The sequence below is a fragment of the Urocampus carinirostris genome, chromosome 4 (genome assembly GCF_059441175.1).
Source record: "Urocampus carinirostris isolate Australia breed hairy pipefish chromosome 4, RoL_Ucar_1.0, whole genome shotgun sequence".
Lineage (NCBI taxonomy): Eukaryota > Metazoa > Chordata > Actinopteri > Syngnathiformes > Syngnathidae > Urocampus > Urocampus carinirostris.
The window spans coordinates 11,535,113-11,562,909 of NC_142352.1; the positions used below are offsets into that span (position 1 = coordinate 11,535,113).

General features: G+C 39.6%; 1 protein-coding gene across 1 annotated transcript in view; it reads right to left on the minus strand.

Annotated features, from left to right (window-relative positions):
* LOC148366827 (E3 SUMO-protein ligase PIAS1-like) overlaps positions 1–27,797 on the minus strand; it is a 77,176-nt gene extending 49,379 nt beyond the window's left edge. The window contains exon 1 of the mRNA XM_088333163.1: positions 27,718–27,797. Coding sequence (XP_088189289.1) covers positions 27,718–27,741 — 24 coding nt within the window. The 5' untranslated portion in view covers positions 27,742–27,797. The remainder of the gene's footprint in view (positions 1–27,717) is intronic.

A 27,797-nucleotide genomic window follows, 5' to 3' on the forward strand; every position in this document is an offset into this window, starting at 1 on the left:
TGCACAGGATTACAATTAAAAAAATTGCACAAATACCTGATCTTAAAGCAGCATGCACTTATAGCGCCTTATAATGCGGTGCGCCTTATGTATGGGAAAATTAAAATATATCATTCATTGAAGGTGCGCCTTATAACACGGTGCGCCTTATAGTGCGGAAAATACGGTAGTTGAAAAAATTGGTCTTTTTTGAATACTATGCAGTAATGTATGTTTCATTCCCAAGAGACGAGAAGATGTTGAGGGTAGTAATGGTGAGTGCTGTTGATGGTGTGCTTGTGTACATGTGGGTGTTTAACGGTTGTGTAGGCATGGGGGCGGAAGCCTGCTCACTACCTGGTCATTATATAAAGCTCCCACTCTCAGCTAGAGGGTTTTGTACTGAGCGTCAGATCCTTCCCTATCCTCAGTGCTCCCATCCCCCCACCTCTTTGCCTTCTAGCGTCTATGACTCTCAAATACCTCTCTCACTGTTGTTTTATCTTCCTCTGGACTCTCAGGTATCCAAAATCATGGTTCAACTAGGCCTGGATTTGAGAGTTATGTGTAGCTCGTACATTCGTCAGGGTTCTTACACCTTTTTCATGGCCAAATTTAACTTTTTCAAGACTTTAAAGCCAATTTTACAATTTCTTCATTATCATTAAAAGAAGAAATGCAGAGTGAATCAATCCAAAGCCCTGTTTTTGAGGTCCATCGAGTGCTGCCAATGGGAAAAATACCCCAAACATTTAAAAAAAACCTAACCAAATGCTAAACTCAAAATTCAAGAACTTTTCAAAACTAGAAAACACAACATTAAAAAGCACCAAAAAAGAGCTTAACCTCCAGCGATTGGTTTTGCCATCAAAACGCTTCCACCAAGAAAATATGAGTTAACTTCACCACACAGATCAGGAATCATGGATCTGGATTTGATTTACACAACAGTGTAGTTTGGATAGTGTCACACATTGTAACCAGCAAACGATTGCGGAAACAATCTGGAGGAATTAAAACTAACTTAGGTGCCATAAATCAAATCTGAGTTTTTTTTTCCCTGGCTTTCTACAATTTTGTACTAATGTGCATTTTTCACTCATGGTCAAAAACCAAAATATTTTCTGTAGTTTATACAATGAAAATAAATGTATTGCCATTCAAATAAATTTTGAAGTGAGAACAAAGTTCATCTAAATGAATTCTACAATACACAGATATATTACGATGGTCTCTCCAACGGAGGCAGATAAAATCCAGATCTTTTGTTGTACTTTAATGTTACAATTTTGAATGATCTCTGGGAAAAGAGGTTAAAATCCCTTCACAGCATGTGGTGGTGAGTGACGGTGTACACACACACAACTGTGTGTGATATGCTGCATCATAGTACTACAAAGAACAGTCATTGTTATGAATGCTTTTATCATCCAGGAACTACCTTTTTTTGCAACAGGAAGAAAGACTGGCATGATTTACGAGCATGAGCTGCAACAAACTGATGAAGAGATAATAGTCCGAGAAGGATAACTGTTCAACCGATTTTATGATCGGCTTTTGAATGGATTACCACATAGACATTAGCAATCCTAACAATAAAAATATGAACGGGTGTTGACTTTGTGCGACTTGATTTTCTGAAATATTATACCACAAAAATGTATCGTTGTACTTGACATTATTAGGCCAAGTAACTTGGAAAGATCCCTTTTGTTTTTGTTGTGGTATCAAAGACCAAATGTCAAAAGATACTTGAAAACGAAACAAAGCATTTGATTTTATATATATATTATATGCTATTTGTTTAAAAATCACACATTGGATCTTTCTTTTTAGTTTATCTCTCTCACAGTGGACATGCACCTACGATGACAATATATATTTATATTATACATAAATATATTAATATTTTTAGAACCAGCCACTTTTCTCAACGTACAAAGAACTTGCCTTTGTTATTTCAAGACTTACTTCTTCCGTGTCACTTTGTTGTTTTTATAGCACATACATTTAGTTTATGTTTATTTATGACAGTTTAATGAATTAAACACTTAAAATTAGCATCTAGTAGTATGCGCATCAGCTATTTTTTTTAAATTGTACCTTTCTTAGAAAGTCAGAGTAAAATAAGTATCATTTATTTTTCATTTTGGTTTTCGGCCAAGCATTACAACTTTTCTGTTAACGGTTTCAACCCCTAATTTTTGTTTTGCCGTATTTCTATTCAAAACTATATAATTTTTTGTTTTTCTTACTGCAGTCATATTTTATGTCAAAGCCCTTGCTTTAGCTGCCAGACAAGAACCGTCAAAAAAATTATAAATAAAATAACTAGCTATATTTAAAAACATTTGGCAAAACATCTCAAATCAAGTCACCATTTTTCAACGAAAATATTAAAAAAAAAATGGTAAATTCAAAATACAAGTTACATATTTGTATCTAGATTAAGGGTCTCCAACCTGGTGCCCAATGAGGTCAGCTGAGGTTCCAGTGAAAATAGCTCACCAGTGTAGGGACATTGCGATTATCTAGTATTTTTTTGTGGTTAATAATTTACTTGGTAATAACATAGTATTAACGTAGTAATACAAGTCGTTATTTTAGAAATGCATAAAAAACTGGGTACATTTTGCATTAAGTAGCAGTAAGAAGCAGCTCTCGGCTTGAAAAAGGTTGGAGGCTCTAGATCTAAAGCCTCGCTTTTCAAACAAATCTCTGCTCTTAAAGGAGGTACCAAAATTAGAAAAGCAAGTTTTCAATTGTCAGCCAACCCCACAGGGGGGAGTTCAAGTAAACGTCTTTCTCCTCTAGTTGGAAGCACACAATTACACTCCAAACTGGTATGTAGCCATGTCCATCGCAAATGTGACAGGTTTCTATGGCAACTGAACTGCTTAACAAAATCACAGCAGAAGTCAGCAAGAGCTCCCGCTTGCAAAATCGCCCTGGACGTCAAAGGCTGCAGACAAAATTGAGGGACAGTATAAACCTTGGATTGAGCCTGAGTTGTATAGAGGCATATGTAGAAACAAACCAATAAGAAATACCTACAAATGTATGTATGTCATATACTGTAAAATTTGGACTATAGGGCCCACCTGATTACAAGCCACACCCAGTACATTTTTAAAGGAAAAAATATTTTGTTCATACATAAGCCGCAGCTGACTATAAGCCGCATGTGCCCACATTGAAAAATGACCTATTTACCGTATTTTCCGCACTATAAGGCGCACCGGGTTATAGGGCGCTACAATGGGAACGTCGACAAAACAGTCAGATAGTTCAGTCAAACTTATTACCCCCTTAACATTCCCAAAGCTTGCAAAGACGCAAATACGTGTCGAGAACACGTGCGGATGCGGTGTCCGTACGATGTCACTCAAATGCATCGTTCCATCATTCGGAAGGTTAAAGTCTTGGGATTCAAGAAATGCCAACCCTTTCTTAGTTTCTATTTTATTTTTCGCTGGTAACTGTGTGGACAGCAAAGTAAGAATTTTATTGTGCAGGGAAACGTGGTTCTTTACTGTGCATATGACAATAAACACTTTGAATTGAATTTAGTTTAAAAATAGACTCATCGCAGAAACATCAAGATCGTTCTAAAACAAGATACTGTGAAAATATAAAGCCGCATAGCTCACCTAAGCCATCACATTCAATAATGATACGCAACCATTGTCTTCCTACAACCGTGAGTGTAGTAAATCCAACCGTGTAAAATATTTACAAATACAGACTAGTAAAAAATGTTTTCTCTATGCCGTAGTGCAACCCAACGTGTGATTCACATTCATCTTTTTCGGTCAATTGCAGGCTTTGTTTTGCCCCGCTTTAGCCTATGCGAGCCTGTAAATGATGAAAAGGATCAGCCTCCTTTACCCCCGAATAACTTTAGCCAATAGTAAATGATTCAAATGATGATTGACACATTGGTTAGGAAATGAAACGCTGGTGTATATATATCCCAACATACACCACGCACTACTTCGCCTTCGGGGGAAAATCGAGTCGGCGGCTGCTTGCCTTAGTTGCAAGACTTTGCGACTTAATATTGATCCATATATAAGGCGCACAGTATTATAAGGCGCATGGTCAGCTTTTGAAAAAAATAAAGGATACTGCTGACAACCTCCACAGCCTTGTTGTTGATGCAAAGTGGGGCATGGTTGGGCTGGTTTTTCCTAAAGTCGACAATGATCTCTTTAGTTTTGTCGACATTCAGGACCAGGCTGTTGTCCCTGCACCAGCCCACCAACTGCTCCACCTCCTCTCTGTAGGCCAGGTCGTTGTCATCCCTGATGAGGCCCACCACTGTTGTGTCGTCAGCATACTTCACGATGTGGTTTGTGGCGGACCTAGGGACGCAGTCGTGTGTCATCAAGGTGAACAGCAAGGGGCTTAGGACGCAGCCTTGGGGGGAGCCCGTGCTGAGGTAGATGACATCTGAACTGTTCTGACCTATCCGCACTGATTGGGGTCTGTCACAGAGGAAGTCCAGCAGCCAGTTCCGCAGGGGGGTGTTGAAACCCAGGAGTCTCATTTTGTCTACCAGATGTTGTGGGATGATGGTGTTGAATGCTGAACTGAAGTCCAGGAACAGCATCCGCACATGGGTGTTCTTCTCCTCTAGATGTGTCAGGCTCAGGTGAAGCGCAGAGGAGATGGCATCCCTGGTGGAGCGGTTTGTCCTGTAGGCAAACTGAAAGGGGTCGAATGAGGAGGGGAGACTGGAGGTGATGTGCTCTTTAACCAGTCTCTCAAAGCACTTCATTATGATAGGAGTCAGTGCAACGGGCCGGTAATCGTTGAGTGATAAGATCTGGGGTTTCTTTGGCACTGGGATGATGTTGGCAAATTTGAAGCATGATGGTACTTTGGCCTCTGGGAAGAGGTACTGCAGTGTGCGGTGCAGGACCACCAGGCTCCGCAATAGTCTAGTCCCCCTGGCCATTAGACTGTTAAATGGTCAATCTAACATATAGTTAACTTAAATCTAAACGGCTGCTAATCTGACTTTTTGCACTACTGGCAGTTTTTTTTATAGCTTGCCACTCCTTGCACATTGCTCTCTGCACTATTGTAATTACAGCGTTATTGTTACAGTGTTAATGTTACTGTGTACCTGACTTGTTAACCTGACTGCCCATTTTGCACATCTGGTTAGCTACTCTTCTTGCACTATCGGCACTATGGTAAAATACTATACGTAGCCAAAATACAATACAACATTATTTATATCTGTACATTCAAGGAAACTGTGGGGGTCAGATGCATCGACATTTCGTTCTGTATACACGTGTACTAGAATGACAATAAAGTAGATCTGAATCTGAATCTGAATCTGAATCTGAAGGTGCGCCTTATAGTGCGGAAAATACGGTACATAGAAAGAGGGTACCTTAACCCCTTAACTTTTCGACGGCCCGCCGGTGGGCCACTGGACTTTGATAAACAAAGACGTGTTTGAGACCGCCCCCATAGACTGTCCAACCACTGGGATCTTAGAAAAGTCTATGGGAAACTCTGGTACTCAATTGGAGTATGAACCACCAGTAGAATAAATGTTCAATTGTTACTTCTTATACAGTAACGTAAAATTCAAACTATAACACTCACCTAATTATAAGCCCCACACAGTACATTTCTAAAGCAAAAAACATTTTGCATTACATAAGCCGCACCTGACTATAAGCTGCATGTACCAATATTAAAACTTGAGATATTTACAAAGAAAGAAATTACACAGAACAAGTTTTAAAGATTTTCTACCTTAACGTTCTAAAATACGTGTCTGTACGATGTCACCATACGTCATGACACATATCATTGGAAAGCTTAAACTCTTGAGATTCAAAATATGATATGTCCATTTCGTAATATACTTATCAGAGAAAAATCACAATCAGTCTGAAACAAGATACCCAAAAGCTATAAAGCCGAGGTAACTCACCAATACGTCCCCTTGGCCGTCATCAATTTCTTTGAACGTCCACAAAAATGGCTTTGTTACATTAAGGACAATCTATACGATCCAACCGTTTGAAATATTTCCTCCAAAACACACAATAATGCCGACTGATAAATGGTAATCCGCCTAAAACATTACTGATTATTTCCATTTACAATTTAACAGACTCTTAAAATTATCCTATATATGGTAGTTAGTCCTTCCCTTTCAATTTTCCATGAGGAGGGTCTGTTCACGTTAGTTTTACTCATCCACAAAGCACAGTTATATTAAACTTGCGTCTTTCGTAACACATACTGTATATTCCACGTGTCTCACCCTAACCTTCACTGCTTACTGGCGGCCGTAAGAAAAAATGCATATATTAGCCGCATCATTGTATAAGCCGCTGGGTTGAAAGCTTTGGAAAAAAGTCACGGCTTATGGTCCAAATTTTACAGTATTTGAGGCTCTGCAAAATACATGTTTCACGCAGGATTTATTGTGTTATTTTATTGGTACTGAATACATTTTAAAAATGACTTTCTTAAAAGGTGCTTAAATTCAGCCATGAAAAAGTTGTAGAAATTCTAAATAGGTGAAAAGCTCGGGCAACTGGTCCGCCCCTTATTTGAATAAGATATTTCTGTGACGAAATACAATACAGAAAAAAATAAATGAGAAGATAAATAACAAAACGTAAAAATTCAATAGTACATTGCATTTGTCATATATTTAGGCATTAAGGGATTTATTTATGTGTTTATGTACCGTAAAATTCAGACTATTTTAGGGTATATCTGTGATTTAAATGTGTGATTTTTAAACTTGGGTGTGCATTTATCAAGATGTATGACTTGATAGAGTAAATATGTAATGCATATGTATTTGTTTTTGAGACAAATCTCTTCCCATTACAATTTACAACTGGGGAAGGCTACCTTAATTTTTTGCCTGCCGCAGATTAAATATCCATAGTTGATAAGTAATTCTTGCAATAATGCACATTTCAGAGAGCCTTGTTTAGGTTTAAATGCACCTGTCATCCTGCACAAGACCTGTAGGGGGCGATGACGCCTTACAGGACAACGACATTCAAACTCCTGCCAGCTGCTGTTGATCACAATGGAAGAAGAAATGCAATGGCAAAGTGAAGCCACAATATAGCCTTGTCAGCATTTTTAAGCAAAATTGTTGAGATACGGCAACAATTTCAAGCATTTACAAGCAGTTCACCCGAATTTCAAGCACTTTTCAATTCTTGGAAATACTATGTTAGGGGTATACAAATGAACATGACATGACTTAACACATGACTTGTTAAAATTCAAGCAAAGTCAAAGATTTCAAGCACCAGTACAAACCCTGCCTATTGGTTGATCAGTTATGAAGAAATCGTCTAGCCGTGAAAATCGACAAACTACAAATAAATGACAAAATAAATGAAAAAATTAGTGAGGATATGAATACATTGGATTCATGTCATATGTTTAGGTACTACGTGATTTATTTATGACCTCATTTATTTAAATGTCATATATTAAGAGGTATTTTTTAAGTATAAATTTATTTCTACATGTGGCAGGAGTGGGCCACCACAGAGTTGGGTAGTAAGGAACACATTATTGTTTGGACAGTATGTTTTTTTTTTTATACCTAAAGGCATAAAATACAAAATGTATTAGTAAAACACTAAGAAGTATATTTCATGTAGCGCGTGTGTGGCACAGTTCTGAGGTCATGAGATCAAATCCTGTGTGGAGTTTGCATGTTCTCCCCGTGCTTGCGTGGGTTTCCTCCGGGCACTCTGGTTTCCTCCCACATTCCAAAAACATGCATGTCAGGTTAATTGTCCCTAGGTGTGTATGAGCGAGTGAGTTGTCTGTCCCTGTGTGCCCTGTGACCGGCTGGCAACCAGTTCAGGGTGTCCCTTGCCCACTGCCTGAAGATAGCTGGGATGGGCTCCAGCACCCCCGCGACCGTACTGAGGATAAGCGGTGCAGATAACGGATGGTTGGATGATTAGACACTGCTGACATGTATTCCCGTGTTGAATTTGACATGCACAATTTCTTAATTTGCATCAAAGAGGTTGGAGAACCCTGCTGTATATTGTACAGTTTATCACAAATAAAGGTTTAAAAGGCAGAACATATAAAATATATCGCCTGGTGAGTAAGGGGAGTTAATTTAATTGATTATCCATACATTATCGGTAATGGCACCATCATTAAATTGAATAGTGAGATCGCTGGAGAGGGCCACCTCTGTGTGAATGCCTAGCCGGCACACAAAGGCAGGGAAGACAAGAGAACAGGTAGGAGAGCAGAGCAGAGAGCCTGTATCATTAGGGATTAACCTAGCCACAGGCTCTACAAATAGACTGTCTCCTCCTATAAGCTGGCAGAGCACAGATGCTTATTTGTATTGCCATGTTGCTGCTGGAGAAACGAGAGAGTACGGTTCAAAGAAGCTGAAGCAGGCAGAGACTCCTTTGAAACTCAATTAAACGCAACAGGACACGTTTGAGGACCTGCTGATGGACACCATTGTGTTATGATGTATTCACAGGAGAATTTAAAAAGGTTAAACGGGCAAAGGGATTTGTTGCACCTGTTACCCTGTAATGATGTGTGTCCGGTAAGAACTTCTTCAATTGCTCGAAATTATAACAACTAACAAAAAAATATTTCAAAACTCCTGAAAATCCTGTACAACAGAGCGCACCTGATTCAAAGCCAAATGCCTACATTTAAGTATGAAACTCAATTTTGTCTATGTATAAGCCTCACTGGATTTTTAGCCACAGGCTTAAGCCTGGCGCATACTTAGAAAAATGTCTATTTCCTGGTACTAACTTGTTCACTCCACCCGCACGACGTTCAGATCTACAGATGAACTATCTTACAGCGGCCTGTGAGGAAGCATTTGCAATTATTTCAAACTTAAACTTTTGACAAAAATGAGTTAGAAGCCGGCAGCACGGCGGCACAGTTCTAAGGTCTTGGGAACCTCCTGGCTGGGTTCAAATCCAGCTACCGGACTTCCTGTGCAGAGTTTGTATGTTCTCCTCGTGCTTGCGTGGGTTTCCTCCGGGCACTCCGGTTTTCTCCCACATTCCAAAGACATGCATTTCAGGTGAATTGGCAAATTGTCCCTAGGTGTGAATGAGCGAGCGAGTTGTCTGTCCCTGTGTGCCCTGCGATTGGCTGGCAACCAGTTCAGGGTGTCCCCTGCCCACTGCCCGATGATTGCTGGGATGGGCTCCAGCACCCCCGTGACCCTACTGAGGATAAGCGGTGCAGCTAATGAGATAAGATGAGTCAGAAACCCATTTCTTTTTATGGCATACTCGGAAATTTGTGCCGGGCCGAAATAAATCACCTAAGAGGCTGGTGCCAGCCCGCAGGCCTTATGTCTGACATGTTGGTCCCAACAAGCCAAATCGAGATTAAAAGCGACCCGCGAGACAATGCTGGGAGAAGCTCAAGAGAAAAATGATCGTCGGACAACGATGATGCCCACTAGATGTCGTCAAACGCTAAGTGCCACTCCTAAAGCTAAATTTGTTGAATACCAATAATCAACCAGAGAACACCAAGGAAACCCATCCAGTTGTTATTTTACATAAAATAAATGTCATGGACATGCAGTTTAAGGCAATACAAAGACAATTTCCTAAAAATTATCACCTGGGTGTCTTTGCAGAAGTCCAAAGAAACTTTAGCTCCTACCTATAATAGATATGAAATCTAAAAGTAAGGTTTCATGAAAACATAATAAGCAGAAATATTGTAAATCATTTAATCAATCATTTAAATTAGTGTCTGTGTGCTGTTGTAGTCTGCATACGTTTTCCCGAGATACTTATAAACTTTGGTGGAAACAAATCCAACTGTTTTTCTCTTTACAAATGCACAGTTGATAAACACCAAAAGAGTAACAATCTCAGTGTAGGGAAAAGAGAAACCTAAATCATCGTTTTATCATCAAATCTTCTCCTAAAAGACTCCTAGCCCTTCAGTTTTTGTGCCATTCATTTACTAGTCCGGCCTCCATAAAATGTTTTTTTCTACCACGTGGTCTCTGAGTTAACCGAGTTAGACACTTTTGTTATCGGGTAACCGGTGTTAGAAAACAAAACTCACTGCTTAGTTGGGGAAGGAATTATCATCCAGAGTGACTCAGTCAAAAATTTAGGTGTCATATTTGACCACGATCCGTCCTTTCAAACATAAGTTAAGAATATTACTAGAACAACTTTCTTCCATCTACGCAACATTGCTAAAATTTGCACTATGCTGTCTCAGTCGGATGCGGAGATTACAATTCACGCGTTTGTTACCTCCCGTCTCGATTACTGTAATGCACTACTCTCCGGTTTCCCGAAGTCCAAAATCAAGAGCCTTCAGCTGGTACAAAATGCTGCAGCGAGGCTTTTAAATAAGAGAAGAAAGTTTGATCACATTACCCCAATTTGAGCTAACCTGCATTGGCTTCCTGTTAGCTTAAGATGTGATTTTAAGGTTCTGTTGGTAGTATACAAAATCATGCATGGACTTGTTCCCTCATGTCTTTCGGATTTAATTTCCCCCTATGTTCCAGTCTGGAGCCTTCGCTCTGAAAATTCCGGTCTACTAGTGATCCAAAGAGCCAAGAAGAGATCCGCAGGTTCAAGAGCGTTTTCCATTCGGGCCCCGGTGCTGTAGAAGGCTCTTCTCCCTGAGATTCGATCTGCAACCTCAGTGGAAATGTTTAAATCTAAGCTCAAAACTCATTTCTATTCTATAGCATATAAATAACCTGTATTTTATGTTGACAATATCTGTGTATTATTTGCCCTCATCTGTGGTCTGTGCAGCCCTTTGAGACTCTTTGTGATCAAGGCCTATAAAAATAAACATGACTTGACTTGAAATATGTTTGTTTTACCAACGATTAATCGTTTTAATTGAGGAAGTTTAATACACTTGTGAAAGGTATGATAAAAAAAAATGGAGTACCCTAATGTTCATGTGCAGTCTACAACAACATTTAAGTGTTGATTTCTCTCTTTTACAACAAAATCCATTTTGTAAAAGAAAAGGGAACCCAAATACTTTCCTAACAAGTACGTATTTTGTTGTCCCCTACTAATTTGAACTCACTATTTGATTGCATTTGTGGAATTTGAGTGAGGAAGCAAAATCCACCTGTCTCTATCCATTTCATTAGGCGGTCATTTTGCCCCTTGGCATAGAAATGAATATTGCTCAGACCTAGATTAACACCATGAAAAATGTGTTTTGTGCTCATTAGCCTGAACCCCATATCCCATCACCCAGGTCCATTAGCCTCCACTTGTGTCCCCAGCTCGCCACTTACTGCACATTAGTTAAATATTATATAAAATAAATTACCTATTTGTCAGCCACTGACAAATCTTATGCTTGTGAAAAAATATTCAGTCAAAATCTAATTAACAAAGAAAATTGCATATAAATTAAGTCATTCTGTAATGGCTCCAAAACAATAGTGCGAATAGTTAACATGTCAGTAACAAAACCCTGTACAATATGAGTTATGAAGCAAAAGTTATCCGTTTTTTAACCCATTTTTCTACTTGCTGTCCCCAGAGGGAGACATCAAGGGTGTACAGTGCAATGGTTATTATTACTCCGCAGCAGTGACATGCAGTCATTCTTAAAATTAAAAATTAAAAATGTGTTCACGGTTATCCATCCATCCATTATCTGCACCGCTTATCCTCAGAAGGGTCGCGAGGGTGCTGGAGCCCATCCCGGCCATCCTCAGAACGTGGGCAGGGGACACCATGATCTGGTTGCCAGCCAGTCACAGGGGACACAGAGACAAGTCACTCGCTCATTCATACCTAGCCAATTAACCTGACATGCATGTTTTTGGAATGTGGGAGCAAACCGGAGTGCCCAGAGGAAACCCACGCAAGCACGGGGAGAACATGCAAACTCCGCACAGGAAGGCTGTTATGTGGATTTGATCCCATGACCTCAGAACTGCGCGATGGACGTGCTAACCACTCAGCCGCCGTGCCGCCACATGTTAATGGTTATATTTATTAAGTATTTCTTTTTCGTTTAAATTCACTAAATTCAATTATGGATTGTATTTTTTTTTTAACTCACTGAGCCTCACCATTGACTCAGATAACTATTTTGAGAATCACTGGTCTTAACATTACCCCATGAGATTAGGCAGGAGAAGTGCGTGCCTCACTCTGCAGCTGTGCGCAATAGTTTATGATGCTCAACACAAGAATAATAGAACTACTTGGATTATTAAAACTCATACATATTGTCGCTGCCTTGTGAAAAAATGTATCTCCATTTTGGTTGTTTTTTTTAACTTTATGGAATGTTTACACTGTCAACCTTGCAGTTTACAACAAATATAGTTCGTTAAATTATAAAAGCTGGGTGACTAAGTCAATCTTTGTGGACTAAATCAGACCCTCAATATTTTCTTTATTAAAAAAATAGAAGATTTCAGGTATTAGATGTGCATATAATGTCATACAATTCATACTATGGTATATATTATTAATGATTATTTTAACACCCCATATATTCTTAAATATTCCAGAGAGTGCTCAGGGAAAACCACCTGGAACAGAAACCGCTACTCTCCTTCTACAGAGCCACAGCTGAAAGCATTCTGGCATATGGCTAACACCCACAGTGTGGTATGTTGGGAGCACGGCTGCAGACAGGAAAACCAAACAGTCATCAACACCCCCCAGAAAATTTTCGGCTGACCTACGCCCAGTCTGTAAGACACATCCAGCATGCGATACCGCATCAGAGCCAAAACCATTATAAAGGACTTCTCACGCCGGCCTCCACCTTTTGGACCTGCTGCCCTCTGGCAGACTCTACAGATCCCTTAAAACAAGTGCTAACAGGCTCAAAGACATTTAAATAGGTTTTCTTCCCCAGCATCACCACTCTAGACAAGTCCACAGGACTGTTTCCTAATTGTTTCCTAACATTGTTTATTTTTTAATTATATCTCTTTTTGGTCTTTTATCACATTTCTTTCCTGGATAGTCACGGCTTGTTATCAACGACAATTAAGACAATTTTAATTCTAAATATCACTTTCCCTTCATTAAACAAATGGTAACTTTCCATTCCTATGAATTTTGAATCCCTAATTTCTAAAGATTGAAAAACACAAAAGGGTGACAACTGTTCAGAGTACAGATTCTGATAACCTAGCTTATTCTTAGTTTGGATGGAACCACCTTTGTCTCAAATAGAGAAAGGAAAACCTTGGGACAGGAATTAACATAGAAACGTTCGTGCTTCAGTTAGATCACTCCTTCGCGGAACAATTTTTTTTTTTTAAATAAACAAACAAAAAAAACAACGGATGCTTCCCACACCACTGAGGAACGCATCAGGCATCCAAAATTCACATCGATTGACTAGCACCTGTTGACCTGAGATTGGCCAATTCATATCATAGTGTCTTTCATACTGTACGCTGACTGTACACCTGCTCTGAGTTCTCTCTGCATCTCACTGAAAAGACTGTGTCCCGCTCCCTTCATTACTCTCTCTCCACACTGACATTTTGAAATGTTTGTTGTCAAACACGAGCGGAAGTACATTTACGCACTAATGTAGCAGAAGAAACATATTTATTATATTTGCTCAATAAAATACATTTTTAAAGTGAATTATCTAAGCCTGCAATGTAGAAAATAATGCCTTCCCTCAATATAGCCTCAGAAAACGAAATTAAACTTCTGATGAACCGTCACATTAAAATTGGTTCAGTTTTAACTACATATTCTCACAACAGAAAGGTTGAAACATCTCTAAAATTAGGTAAGGGAAACACATTATTTACACTTTAAATCATATGCTTTGTTTATTGTAAGACAAGAGAGAGGGCAAGTGAACATAATTAACAGGTCTAGTGTTGTTGAGATACGTCTCGGAATTGTAAACATGCAAAACAAATCCTTGTCGGTGACCCACACCACTGTAGGTGATTTGTAACCCAACATGGTAATAACAAAGTGTGGCATAGTAACATATAATCCATAACTTAAGTCAATGTAAACATGTACCTCGACAGCAGCTTGAACCAAGTAAACACTTTAACAGACTGTTTATCTTATTGCAGAAGGCGAGTGTAGGAGAATTAATTGAACCAACACCAAATGGCTCCGAAAATCTGTGAAGTGATCATGGCACAAAGCTTGTTGGCTTGGTAACCAGATCATCCATACAATTGTGGTCACTAAATTCACTGTGGCAAAATTCATAATGAACATTGGCTACATTTTCCCAAAAAGACAATAAAAAGAGGGTAAAAAGTCAAACAACGGCAACCCGAGAACCGTATTTTGATAAAAACCCAGCTTTTTCCAGACTGGAAAGACTCTGGGCAGTTTTCCAGGTCAAGATGCTTCAGTGAAAGCAAATTACATGAAGTGGACAAATTTTCGGACCCGGATATGTACAGTATTAGCCTCATAAATGAGTCAGATAACTATTTTATTTTTAGAAGGTCAGCACTTTATTTGGCAAAGTATTGAAGGCGATTTCTATTATTTCATTCATTTATTTCCATTGTTGCAGTGTGTTGTCAAAAGGATAGGAACCTTTGTGAGTTACCGTGTTAACCAGTGTTCTTTACAGCGCAACTCACTTCCGCTCAAATCAGACCGGTGAATGGAAAAACCAGAAGTGGTTCGGCGGCCTAACTTCAACTCACAATCTCTGTATTTTACAGGTTAGTCTGTTGTTAAAACACTAATGATTTACACTAAATGTATTGTCATGCATGTAACAATATTTCTGTTTAATTGTTGAGTTTAAGTGCCAGAGACTAAAATCCTGCTCTCCCACCCAGAAGTGTTTCCTTGCTAAAGCCCGTCTGTGCTTCGCTAGAGAACATTTAGATGATCCAGAAGAGGACTGGAGGAATGTGGCATGGTCAGATGAAACAAAAAAAAAATAGAACTTTTTGATAGAAACACAGGTTCTCGTGTTTGGAGTAGTAAGAATACTGAATTGTATCCAGAGAAAGCCATACCATCTGTAAAGCATGGGGGTGGAAATATCATGCTTTGGAGCTGTTTTTCTGTAAAGGAAACAGATCAACTGATCTGTGTAAAGGAAAGAATGAATAAGGCCCTGTATAAAGAATGTTTGAGTGGGAAAATCTCCTTCCATCAGCAAGGGCATTGAAGATGAGACATGGCTGGGTCTTTCAGTATGACAATGATCCCAAACACACAGCCATGACAACAAAGGAGTGGCTTAGTAAGAAGCATTTTATGGTCCTAGAGGGGCCTAGCAAGTCTCCAGGTTTCATACCCATAGAAAATCTGTGGAGGGAGTCAAAGGTCCGTGCTGCTCAACAACAGCCCCAAAACATCACTTCTCTAGAGGTGATATGCATAGAGGGATGGGCCAAAATACCAACAACAGTTTGTGAAAAGCTTGTGAAGAGTTACAGAAAATGTTTGGACTCTGCTATTGCCAACAAAGGCTACATAAAGTATTGAGATGAACTTATAGTATTGACAAAATATTTCCACCATGATTTGCAAATAGATTCTTTAAAAATGAAACAATGTGATATACTTTTCCTTTTTACACATCCTGTCATGGTTGAAGTTCACTTATGTTGACAATTACAGGCCTCTCTAATATTTTCAAGTGGGAGAACTCGCTCGATTAGTGGTTGTCTTAATAATTATTTTCCCTATTGTATGTGGAACTTTACAAGGGGAAATGGTTTGTTCTGTTTACGGCTACATTGTCTGTATATTTGACTTCTTGATGGAGAATATTTGGTAATAATTGGGATTATTAATTGTGAGTAAATCAGATTGGTAAATAGAAACAACAGGAGTGGTCCTGCAGCCTTATTTCTACGCACAACATTTTTTCGAGAAACTCAGATACAGTCTTTGCAATTTCACTTTTTGGGCCCCGAAGGAGTTTGCGTAAATGCCCCGTTGAGGTTCTGCTACAGCTAATGAAGAGAAAAAATGAACCGCGGCTTTGAAGATTGTGTTGAAAAACAGTGGGCGTGGAAAATTAAACCGCGTCTCGAAGAGTCTGTCGCAGACGTGAGTAGGTCGAGTGAATTCGGTCACGTGAACTGGCTCAACTCATCACTCATTCTTGCTCCTCTTACTGTGTCACGCAGCTATAGAAGGTTGAATCCGGTGTTAACGCGTAGCGAGTTGAGGTGTTCACAAGAGATGAAGACAGTGAGAGACGGTGAGAGACAGACACCAAGATTTTTTTTTTTTCAGAGAGATTGTGAGGAGTATTATTTCGGGAATTAGTTATATTTAAGTCAGTCTGTCAGTCAGACAGATATTTAATTCATTTATAAGTAGATATAGTCAGCCATCTAGTTACGACAATTATTCACCCGGTTTGGTTGCTAGTTTAATGTGAGGACAGGATATTAGTGTGGCATCAAACATTTCACAGACCCCTTGTGATGGAAATCAGCATTCGAACAGAATTTCCCTTGCCCGGACACGGGTTACGAGAGCCTCTCTTTGGCACAGGTCTGGAGGTGGAGTCCGCCGGCAAGCGCCTTCGCTCACGGGAGCCGGCCAAACACCGCCCAAAGGGACAAAGTAAGTCCTTCTTTTCATTGGCTCACCACCTGTGTGAGGGGCCAAAGGGGTTTGATGCGTAAAGATATAAGTAAGCAGCCAAAGGAGGGGTCCATGCGCACCTATCCCTGGGTATAGAAACTGTTTTTTGGTACATGGAAGAAGGCCAAGTTGGTGTTTGAGGTCCGAGTGGACCATGTTCTTTGCCTCCTGCGTGCGGGACTCTGAAAGGCATTCGACCGTGTTCCTCAGGAAGCTCTGTGGGCGTTGCTTCGAGAATATGGGGTACCCCAGAGTTTGGTCCACATTGCCAGCAGTAAGTCGGATTCGTCTCCAGTGGGAGTTGGACTCCGCCATGCTGCCCTTTGTCACCAATTCTGTTCACAGCTTTTATGGGCAGAATTTTTAGGCACAATCTTGGGGGGGAAGGGTCCTGTTTGCAAGGCTCAGTATTGCATCTCTGCTTTTTGCTAATGATGTGGTGCTGTAGGCTTCCTCAGGCCGTGATATTCAGCTCTCACTGGAGCAGCCGAGTGTGAGAGCCTGGGATGAAGATCAGCTTCTCCAAGTCCAAGACCATATTTTTTATTTCTTCTCTACTCCCTCCAGGTAAGGAATAAGATCCTGCCCCAAGTGGAGGAGTTGAAGTATCTCGAGGTCTTGTTCACAAGTAAGGGTAGCATGAAACAGGAGATTGACAGACGGATCGGTGCAGAGTCTAATGTCATGCAAACCTTGTATCAGTCCGTCATGATGAAAAAAGGGGCTGATTCGAAAGGCAAAGCGCTTGATTAACCGGTCGATCTTTGTTCCTACCCTCAACTATGGTCATGAGTTGTGGGTGATGACCGAAAAACAAGATCCCAGATACAAGCGGTTACCGCCACAGGGTGACTGGGCTCTCTCTTAGAGATAAAGTGAGAAGCCCGGTCATCCGAGAGGAACTCGGTGTAGAGCCTCTGCTCCTCCGCATTGAGAGGAGCCAGTTGAGGTGGCTCGGGCATCTGATAAGGATGCCTCCTGTAAACTTCCCTCGGGAGGTGTTCTGAGCATAACCCACCGGCAGAAGGCCCCAGGGACGACCCTGTCACGCTGGAGAGACTACATCTCTAGGCTGGCCTAGGATTGCTTTAGGACCCCCGGATTAGCTGAATGGGGATGGGGAGTTCTGGGTTTCCCTGCTAAGGCTTCTGTCCCCACGACCTTAAGCAGAAGAAAATGGATAGATGTATGGATCAAACACCTGTGCAAAGTCAATGTTTGAATTTAGGGTACATGTAAAGTATAAAAACAATTCTGTTGATGTATCACAAGTGATTGGTGTCCGAAATGTTTTTTAAATGCCACTGTCCATTGTTATTTACAAAAAAGCAATATTTATATTATATTTTTTAAATGTCACTTGTATTATTACAAACATATGATACTTGTTTAATGGTGTTTTATGTTTATTGTGTGGAAGTAGAACAGTACATGGCTGAAATTAATATACAAAGGTAACAGTGAGCCCCTGCTTTACTGGATTTTTTACACTCAGACAAACATAATTTATAGAGTGAATAAAGTCTTTAAAAGGTTTTCACAGAAAACTAGTAAATTTTAAATATCAATACAATGACTTGCCTTTCTTTTAGATAGAAAGATAGAGATAGATAGATAGATGTCTAGATAGATAAATGTCTAGATAGAAGTCTAGATAGATGTCTAGATAGATGTCTAGATAGATGTCTAGATAGATAGATGTCTAGATAGACAGACAGACAGACAGACCGATAGATAGATACTGCATTCATTTTAAGTTCAAACAATAAAAATACAGGCCGTTTTCAGGCTCAGTAGTTCCCCATTTTAAATTGAAGGGAATTCACAATATTTGTTTATTTTCAACATATTTTTCATTGTCTGTGGCAGACAAGAATTCCGGCTGTGCATGTATATGTTTGTGTGTGCATGCGAGTGAAAAGGTCACAGTGATATGAATATCTAGTGGTTATGGCAAGAAAACTATCGCGTGGCTAGTTACTTCAAGCTGGTCAAGGTTTCCGGTTTTGCAATACTGACATTGAATTAGTTGCTCATGAGCACCAGGCTGCTTGAAAACTAGATCCAGGGTCAAAAATTGTTGCAAAACACCATGTATGGGGTATTGAGGAGCATTTTTGTGACCGTGCTATAATTTCATTGATGTCTCCATTCCTTTGACACTACTAAGCAAAAATACAGATTACAAAAAAATACAAATAAAAAAGGAGCGTCCTAATGGTCAAGGACAAATATATTTCAACTGAGTCAATGTCAGTCCATCAGTTATTTTAATCTCATAGAAGCAGGATTTGCCCCGCTTAGCTAAAGATAAGTTCTTTATCAGTGTGCCTCAAAAAAATACTTTTGACTTTTATGGATTATCTTTCAATGGAAGAACCTTGTCGATTTTTAAAAGGGTACAAAAATAGCTGTCTGCTTGGATTTTAACTGTTTCTTCTCAGTTTTCTCATTATTCATGCAAATTATAAAACAGCGAGATGCAGAGCATGCATCCTAAGAGCCGCAAATATTATTATAATCGGAGGAATACAATCATTTATAATCAGTAGCAATTTTTGAGCACACAAAAACTATAAAAAAAAGTTATCCAACAAAGGCTTATGATATCAAATTAGAGATATTTGTTTGAGCATCAATGTTCTTCAATAGAGTCTGTGAACACAGTAAAAGAGAGCTGACTTATGGTCAGAGGCTTAGTGGGAACACCCCCGACCGGCAACATGCCATTTTTAGGGCAGATGCAGTAACAAAAGACCACCAATTCTCCCAAACCATGGGCTATTTTAAGTATTCTGTTAATCTAAGTGCATAAGTGCGGTGTTTGGAATGTAGGCGGACGGCAAGAAAACCTGGAAAAAATACTTACAGGCACGGGGAAAACGTGCACAGGATGGCAGCTAAGAACTGAGATTCAAACTCTGAAACACACCAGCTAACCATAGAGTGACACATTTTTTTGACAGCGGACATAGCTACATTTAATTATTTTTATATTGTACTTTGTAGTATGGCTAAAAATAACCTCTAACTGTTTTTTGTTCTGAATGCCTTATGGTCTGCATTTATATAGCGCTTTTCAAGTCAATGAAGACCTCCCAAAGCGCTTTACAATGTGCTTCACGCTTTTGTAAGAGAGATCCGTAGAACTTAGTGGAAACAAAAACTCGGTGGTAAAGATAAGTATCTGTGTTTAAACTGTGTACATTTTATACTCTAAAACTGTGGCCAGCAACCTTTTCTGCACCACGGATCGGTGCTCTGAAATTCCTTCCTACCCTCCAAGGCGATTTGTGCCTTTGAAAGTAGTTAGTACTTGTGTTTTTTGTTTTGATTTCGCCTTATTTGACAATTTCACAGTTTTAAAATGCTGTTTTAGCTTACTAGGATTGTGTTTGTTGACAAGGGTAATCTTGCAGTGTATGTATGCATGTTAACCCTCCTTTTACATTACTAGTAAACGTTCTGTTTGCAATACTTCTGAGTTTTGGTGAAGACTGACCAATCACATGTGCCTTTGAGATTAAAAAAGGCGAGAAAAATTGGTACCATGGGTAAAAATAGTGTTGAAATGACAGAAAATCCAATACATTTCCTTTGCCATCAACGGTGCCCTTATTGGAAAAGATTGTGGGCACCGGTTTGCCATCCCTGGAATCTATATATAATAATAGAGTTTTGAAACGTACCTCAAATATTCTTAAGGATGAGAGTCATCCTGGTAATGATCATTTTCATCTATTACGGAGCGGCACACGCTTAGAGTCATTCAGGGGTACTAAAAGGTTTACAGTTTTTACCCAAGTGCTGTCCGAATCTTTAATAATTGTAAATTGTAATTTCTGTTTTTCGTTTTATATTCTGAATGTTGAATGTTGTTAAATTTTTAAATTCTTACTTGAGCCGAGACAACGAGACAATTTCCGATGATTTTTATGTGGAAATTATTGGTTGAATAAACTATAAACATTGTCGTGATCAAGGCTTGGATCTCGTTGCATCCAATGTTGAACATATGTGAACGGCTGAATGTGTCAGTTAACCATTGTTTACTGTGATTTACCATCAGCAAACCTCACAAATAGAGGTTAATACTATTACAATAGATATTGCGTGTGAATACAAAATCAACAAGGGCAACTGTTTGGCAATTTTCTTTTCTTTCTGTGCGTCCCGGTACTTAACGACACAAAGCCTGGTATCAGTCGATGGCCTGGTGGTTGCTGACCACTGTTCTAAGGCATCGGCATAAGATAATAAAGTGATTCATTTAACGCCTGTACAGATTGCCTACACAGAGAATAATAAGAGAAAATGAGACTAATGTCGATTTTAAATATTCATCCATCTTTTCTCTTAGAGTGGAAAAATGTTTCATGGCCCAGATGAGTCTATTCCAATTCTTTGTAGAATACGACATAAGAAAGATATGAGACGCAGGTTCTGGCATTATTCTTATGTCATAAATGTTATCAAACCATCTAACGCCACACAGTGAAATAAAATGCCTTGTAAATTGGATTTTGTCTGGAGATCTGGTTTGGCAGTATTGCTGAAACTTGTCTTAAAGTTAAGGCTCTCTCAAAAAGAAAAAAATCAAAATATTTTGCTATTATGGCTCTTAGGGTCAAAAAGGTTCCCGACCGCTGATCTATATAAATGATTATACAATTGGATATGATGCTGTCGTAGAAATCAAATCAGAGCTAGCAGTACATCTTGTTTTGCATAGCTATGTGCGCTTGTCCTTGATAAAAACATAGGGCGGTTGCATCACATTTTAACCCGCAAATAATTAGCAACCACACTACCCAAGATGACTGAAAAACAGACATATTTGGGCAGATTTTTCACGGGGAAAAGGCCACCCGAAGAGCCAGAAGACGAGAACACAACTTTGAAGAAAAATGGGAGGATTTAGAAGTGAACAGAGGGATATTTGACATGTTTTAGACATCAGCCATTGCAAAAACACCTGTCTTCCCTTTAACAAGTGTTTGAGCGCTAATTCCCAATCACTTAAGACCCAGGAACTGCGAAGTCGTGGATTTGTGAGGCGTTTGTGAATAAAACAAGGGAATGGAGCACTTCTGTAAAACAGGAGGATCAGATTGTAGAGATTACAAATTGCAGCGACCTTAAACTTTCATTTGAGACAACAACGCTTCTACCAAGGTTCTAGATTCAGGGCTCTTAAACAATTTTCATGGCCAAATTCAAGCACTTTTAAGGACTTTCAAAGCCATGTTTCGAATTTCTCCAGTACCATTAAAAGTTATTAAAAGTTAAAATCCAGTGTGAATCATGCATTTTTCAGAGACACAAATAAATCTGTGATTTACAGTACGTATGCGATTTTTAATTTTTCATGTGCATTTATCAAGACATGACTTCTAGATCTTGAGTAAATCACCAATATATTTGTCTGTGAGACAAATCTTACAATTTCCAGAATGCTATCTGTGTCTGCTTCACACACGCTTTTTGCATTGATGGTACGAAAACAAAGCAACGAAGAAGACTGGACATAATAAACACACTCAACGTCTCCCATCACACCTAGATGGGACCATTCCTCTCAAGGAAACAAGGTCAGGCCTCCCACTGATTTAGCTAGGGAGTTATGTTTTCCCCACACTTAACATTTGTTTTTAGCCTCATCGTGTTATTTTATATTTTGTATCCTTTTTAGCCACACATTGCCGGTCTATGAAAAAGAAAGGCCCAAATCACGCAAAAAATGTTGGGGAACCATGACCTGTAAAAACAGGTGGAGACTTCTTAAATCATCATCTACAAAAACAAAACTATGTTTAGACTAATGGAGGTCTTTTCATAATATTGTTAGGGAAACATTTGAATTGGCTTTTGCTTGATCTGCTTCTCCTCAAGAGGGTCACATGGTATAAATATTCATATATATAAATATAACTGTTACATACAATGAATAAAGATAAAATCCCATGTATTTCGTATTTTTGGAAAGGAATGGGTCCTCCAATTAATTACTTAAATGACTTTTATTTGTGTTATATTTATTATAATATATGTCTGTCTCTGTGTGCCCTGCGACTGGCTGGCAACCAGTTCAGGGTGTCCCCTGCCCACTGCCCGAAGATAGCTGGGATGGGCTCCAGCACCCCTGCGACCCTAGAATGAGCAGTGCAGATATTGGATAATGAATGGATGGATATTATCTCCATTGCACATCACCTACAAAAGGTTCCTTCTCTCACAGCAGAAGTACTAATCCTTAAGCACTACAGAAATATCCACATTTCGTTCAGTTCAATCAGAATCATTTCTTAAGACTTAAAACTGATGCCTTTTCGGCTTAAAAAATACATCATATCATTTGCATTATTTAAAACATGTAATAACTAATACTAAATTTGCTATCCTGTCTATACCAGCTCAGTAGCCTAGATGGTAAGGCGCCCGCTTTGAGACTGGGAGGTCGGTGGTTCGCGCCCCGGCCGAGTCATTCCTAAGACTTAAAAAGTGGTCGGCGGCGCCCTATGTTGGCTGCGGCTGCATCGGCTCGCTACAACGGGTCAGGTGCAATCGACATTTCGTTCTGTGTACATTGTTACACAGAATGACAATACAAGGAAATTATTATTATTATTATTATTATATCATGCCTCATAAGGCGCAAACATTTCAATCAATCATTAAATCAATTGTCTTTGGTCTCACAGGAAAAGAAAGAAAAAGCACATTTCAGTATACCAGTGATTCCCAACTATTCTGTACCATGGACCGGTTAAATCACTGACAATATTTTCACAGCCTGGTTCAAGGTCTGCATAATTTTTTGGTACTTTTTCTAAAAATAAGTATGATAACAATAATAATAACAATAACACCGCCTGTGAAACACACTGACTTTAAAGGAATATTGTGTATTATTTATCCTAGCGGTATAAAAATACTTCATTCGTGATAAAAACAATATTTATGTTAATAATAAGCAAAAATACACACAATTTCATATAAACGTGCATTTTTTTTAATTGGTTGAGAAATTTATATTTATTTTACACGACATGAGGCTCCCTTAAGGGAGCTGAGATGATAGTCTCCCATCATGCTGCAACGGGAACTGCCAAAAAAACGTATAAAAGGCTGGACAAAAAAATTGAAAGAAAATGAATGCGGTTAGGTCACTTCAGGTCTTTGTAGTTTGAATTATTTATTGTGCTCTGCAGCACCCTTTTTGGGTTGCGCTTCACAATACAGCAAGATCTTGTGGTCAAATATTGCACAGTGTCTCTTTAATTCAAACGCACTGACTCAAATGCCTAATTAGCATTCTGTATGACCATAGCGGTTGCAATATAACAAAAAAAGAAAAATATATATTTTTTCAAATAACGGAACTTATTTATCAATTTGTGCGACCCTACTTGTTGGGGCCCACTACATTATACCAAAGCAAGAGCCCTGCTTTCAGATCTAGAACAAGAGTAAATACAGTACAATGGGGGTAATCAAAAAGCCAAGAAGATCGTTGGCTGCTCTCTTCCTAGTCCGGAGAACTTTGCCAGCTTGCAATACTGCAGCAGAGCCATCAACATTATAGAATACTCTTTTCAGGACCAATAAAATTAATTGGGCAACAGTGAATACAGAATTGACAGTAAAAGAGTGCTGAATTTTGTAAACTTATTTTTGCAAAACACCCTATCAGGAGGAAAAATAAAGAAAACCTCTTGGACAATACCCAGAAATGGAGAACAAAACCTTAGAGTGGTTTGAAGACAAAATGGATTTGGAGTGTCTCGGCTGTGTCCGTTTGCAAGGACTCTGGATTGCACAAGCCAAGAAAAATGAGGGCTTCACTGCCTTCAGAGGTTGGTGTACACTTTTCTTCTATTTATTTTATCATGTGGCTATTTCAGAGCAGTTTTAGGGGTTCAGCTGCAATGCAAGTATATACGATAGATTGTAACTGTATTGTTACTTTCAGAGTAATGTGCTACTTTAGGTTGTCAGTAATCTGGGAGGAGGGGAAGTGGTGGTTAGAGTGGCGCCGCCAGGGGGTGGCCAGTCCCCCTATAAATTTGCTGGCCACCCCGCTTGGCAGTTTATAGTTAGATTGTTCACTTCAATAACCTGAAACTATAGCTTTTAGTTTCTGTGTTCCCCGCCATGTATTAAGTGGCCCCATCTAGCCGCCCGTATGAAAAATTTCTGGAGGTGCCACTGGGGGGGAATAACGCAATAACTTTGTAAATGAAGTAGTTAGTAACTAACTAACCAACACTGCAGAACGATTCAAGGCAAAAGAACATTCTGATGCTTCACCGTGTATTCTTTTCCTGGACTAGACCGAGAATACAGACTTTGAAAAAAATAGAGCTGGAGAGAAGCAATATGTAACAGAGTTGAAATTTGATTGTTTTGAGTTTTTTTGAATTCCCACAAAATTCTGTGTTTTTGTTGCATTACTTGTTAAAACTATGGTATCCGCATTCATTTGTTAAGCCATGGGCGTGTGTGACTGTTTTTTTTCATTTGGCACTTTATGGGCTTCTGCGCTTGCCGTACCTTCAGCCATATCACCTCGTGCTGAAGATGTATGCAGTCGTGCACAGACGCCCTGACTTATTTGTATTGTTTATTGAATTCAGGCAATAAACCGAGTGACTGTGAACCCCTGTGTCGCGCATGATTGAGGGTCGTTACAAATGCAGTTGAGGACATTACACAGTTTCAAATTAAAAGTTAAAATCAGAGTACACGCTTATCCAATCGATGGAAAGAGCGTCTCACCAAGAAAGGCATCAGAATTTGTTTCAGCCCCTCTTATAGGAAAAAGGCATGGATTATGCAAAACGTAAAAATGAAACTCCTGGGAACTCACATTACAAGATAAAGGAGGGATCCTAATGAAGAAGAGACTTTTGTTAAAACTGCACACAGATGGATTTTGAAGGATGTTTGATAAGGCTGACGACTATTGCTGGGAAAGTACTGTTAGTATTTTCATACCTGTCAACCTGTACGTTTTTGCCATACAAAGTACGTTTATTATGCATTTTAAGACGTGTACGACGTACAAGAAAATCAGTACGGAAAAACGCAAATTTGTAATTTACGGGTACCATCAGGTAAATGCCGACTATCACGAAACGGCAAATCAATCAAGTCAAACGAGTTCGCCGAGGTAGCCTCTATCTCGGTATCGTTTTTTTTCGTTGCAAACGAAGCGAGCGGTTTGATGCTACTGTGTGCATGCTGCCTGGGGATTTCCTATGATGCATCATTCCGATCACACGTGAACAAAGCGAAAGCAGAGCAGTAGGCCTACATTACAAAATAGTTTTGAATAGTCTTTGGATACAATCATCAAGTCGCAATGGCCGAACCTGAATTAAAACGCCATAAGTCATTCTGATCTGAAAACAACAGGCGAGGTTCTCATCTCATCTCATTAGCTACACCGCTTATCCTCAGTAGGGTCGCGGGGGTGCTGGAGCCCATCCCAGCAATAATCGGGCAGTGGGCAGGGGACACCCTGAACTGGTTGCCAGCCAATCGCAGGGCACACGGGGACAGACAACTCACTCGCTCATTCACACCTAGGGACAATTTGGACCGGCCAATTCACCTGAAATGCATATTTTTGGAATGTGGGAGGAAACCGGAGTGCCCGGAGGAAACCCACGCAAGCACGGGGAGAACATACAAACTCCACACAGGAAGTCTGGAGCTGGATTTGAACCCACGCAGGAGGTTCCCAAGACATGAACTGTGCCGCACACGTGCTAACCACTGCGCCGCCGTGCTGCCCACAGGCGAGGTTGATTGAGTAAATTTGAAATACATGTGGTCTTAAAAAACATCGGATTTCATGTGATAGTTGTGTAGTGAAAGGAAGTCCCTCTCTTTTTAGCGAACCGGCTTTTTCGGCTCAACTCATTAAAGAGAGCCGACTCTCAAACGGCTCACTTGCTTTGATGCATTATATAATGATTTATTATGTTGTATAAAGAAGTAAAGAAAAAAAGGAAGTATAAAAGGAGAACATGCAAAAGGACAGGTTTGTGGTTATCCCTTTCATCAGTATATTACCAACATTAATTTAATGTAGAAAATGAATTAACAATTTGAAGAAGAAAATGTATTATTCTACTTAATTATATTTGCAGGTATTTCTCCTTCTACAGTGAACGTCCAAGTTACTTCATTTTTGAACGTTTTTTTATAATAAACCTCATTCATGTCAAGCAACTCAGTATCTCACAACAAAATGTTAATTAACAATATATATGATATAACAAAACACATGTACAATATAATTTGTTAAACCACATAAATAGAAATATGGTGTAAGATTATTTTGTATTTTGTAAGGGAAAACACAAGTTTGTAAGGGCATGGAGCAACATACTCAAGGTCTTATTTAAATTATCCAACAATACAATTCAGATGAATGTCAGAGACACCGAATGAAGGAAAAAAATAAAGCATGAAATATTAAATGTGAGCGCAAGTGTGTTGAAGTGTATTCCAAGTCCAGCTCAGAGGGCGCATAAGCACTATTCTCGCCATCAACAGGTAACGTCAACGTCAGAACGCTACAAGTAAACAAAACTACGATTTCGAGACCCTCGTTTGAGTTGTGTCACCCCACAAAAAAAGTGCAAAAAAGGTGATGAGTGGGAGGTCATTTTTTCACCATGAAAACACGCACACGAAGCCGCTGTCACGCTGTATCTCAGTGAGACAGTCTTGACAGTCCGCCGGCGAGACAAATCGTTGAGCGAACATCAGCAACCCCGCTTACAAAATACACTTAATGTCGGCTTTAATTGCGATTTTATAACGTGCAGTTTTAATACAAAGCGTCGATGCTCTCCCGCCCGCCCATTCGGCAGGCAGCCGCTCAACTGGGAAGGCGGTAAGGGTCGCTCCACTTCGGCCAAACCAGCAAGTCTCCGTATCAACATAAACATGCTCGCGCGCTCAATAAAGTTGCCTGACTGGTGGCGCTTCAGACATTATAAGGAACTTAATCTCATGACAAGAACGCTTAAAGTAGCAAAGCAATGAACGACTTGACAAGTGAAGACTTGGCGAGCGGCGAAAACGATCCCGATTTCGGGCTATGCCTTACCTTCAATTCCGCACTCTCCGCCATCTTGTATTAGTCTACGCAGGCGCGGTGAGGAAGCCCGGCTACGGGGACGCGCACTG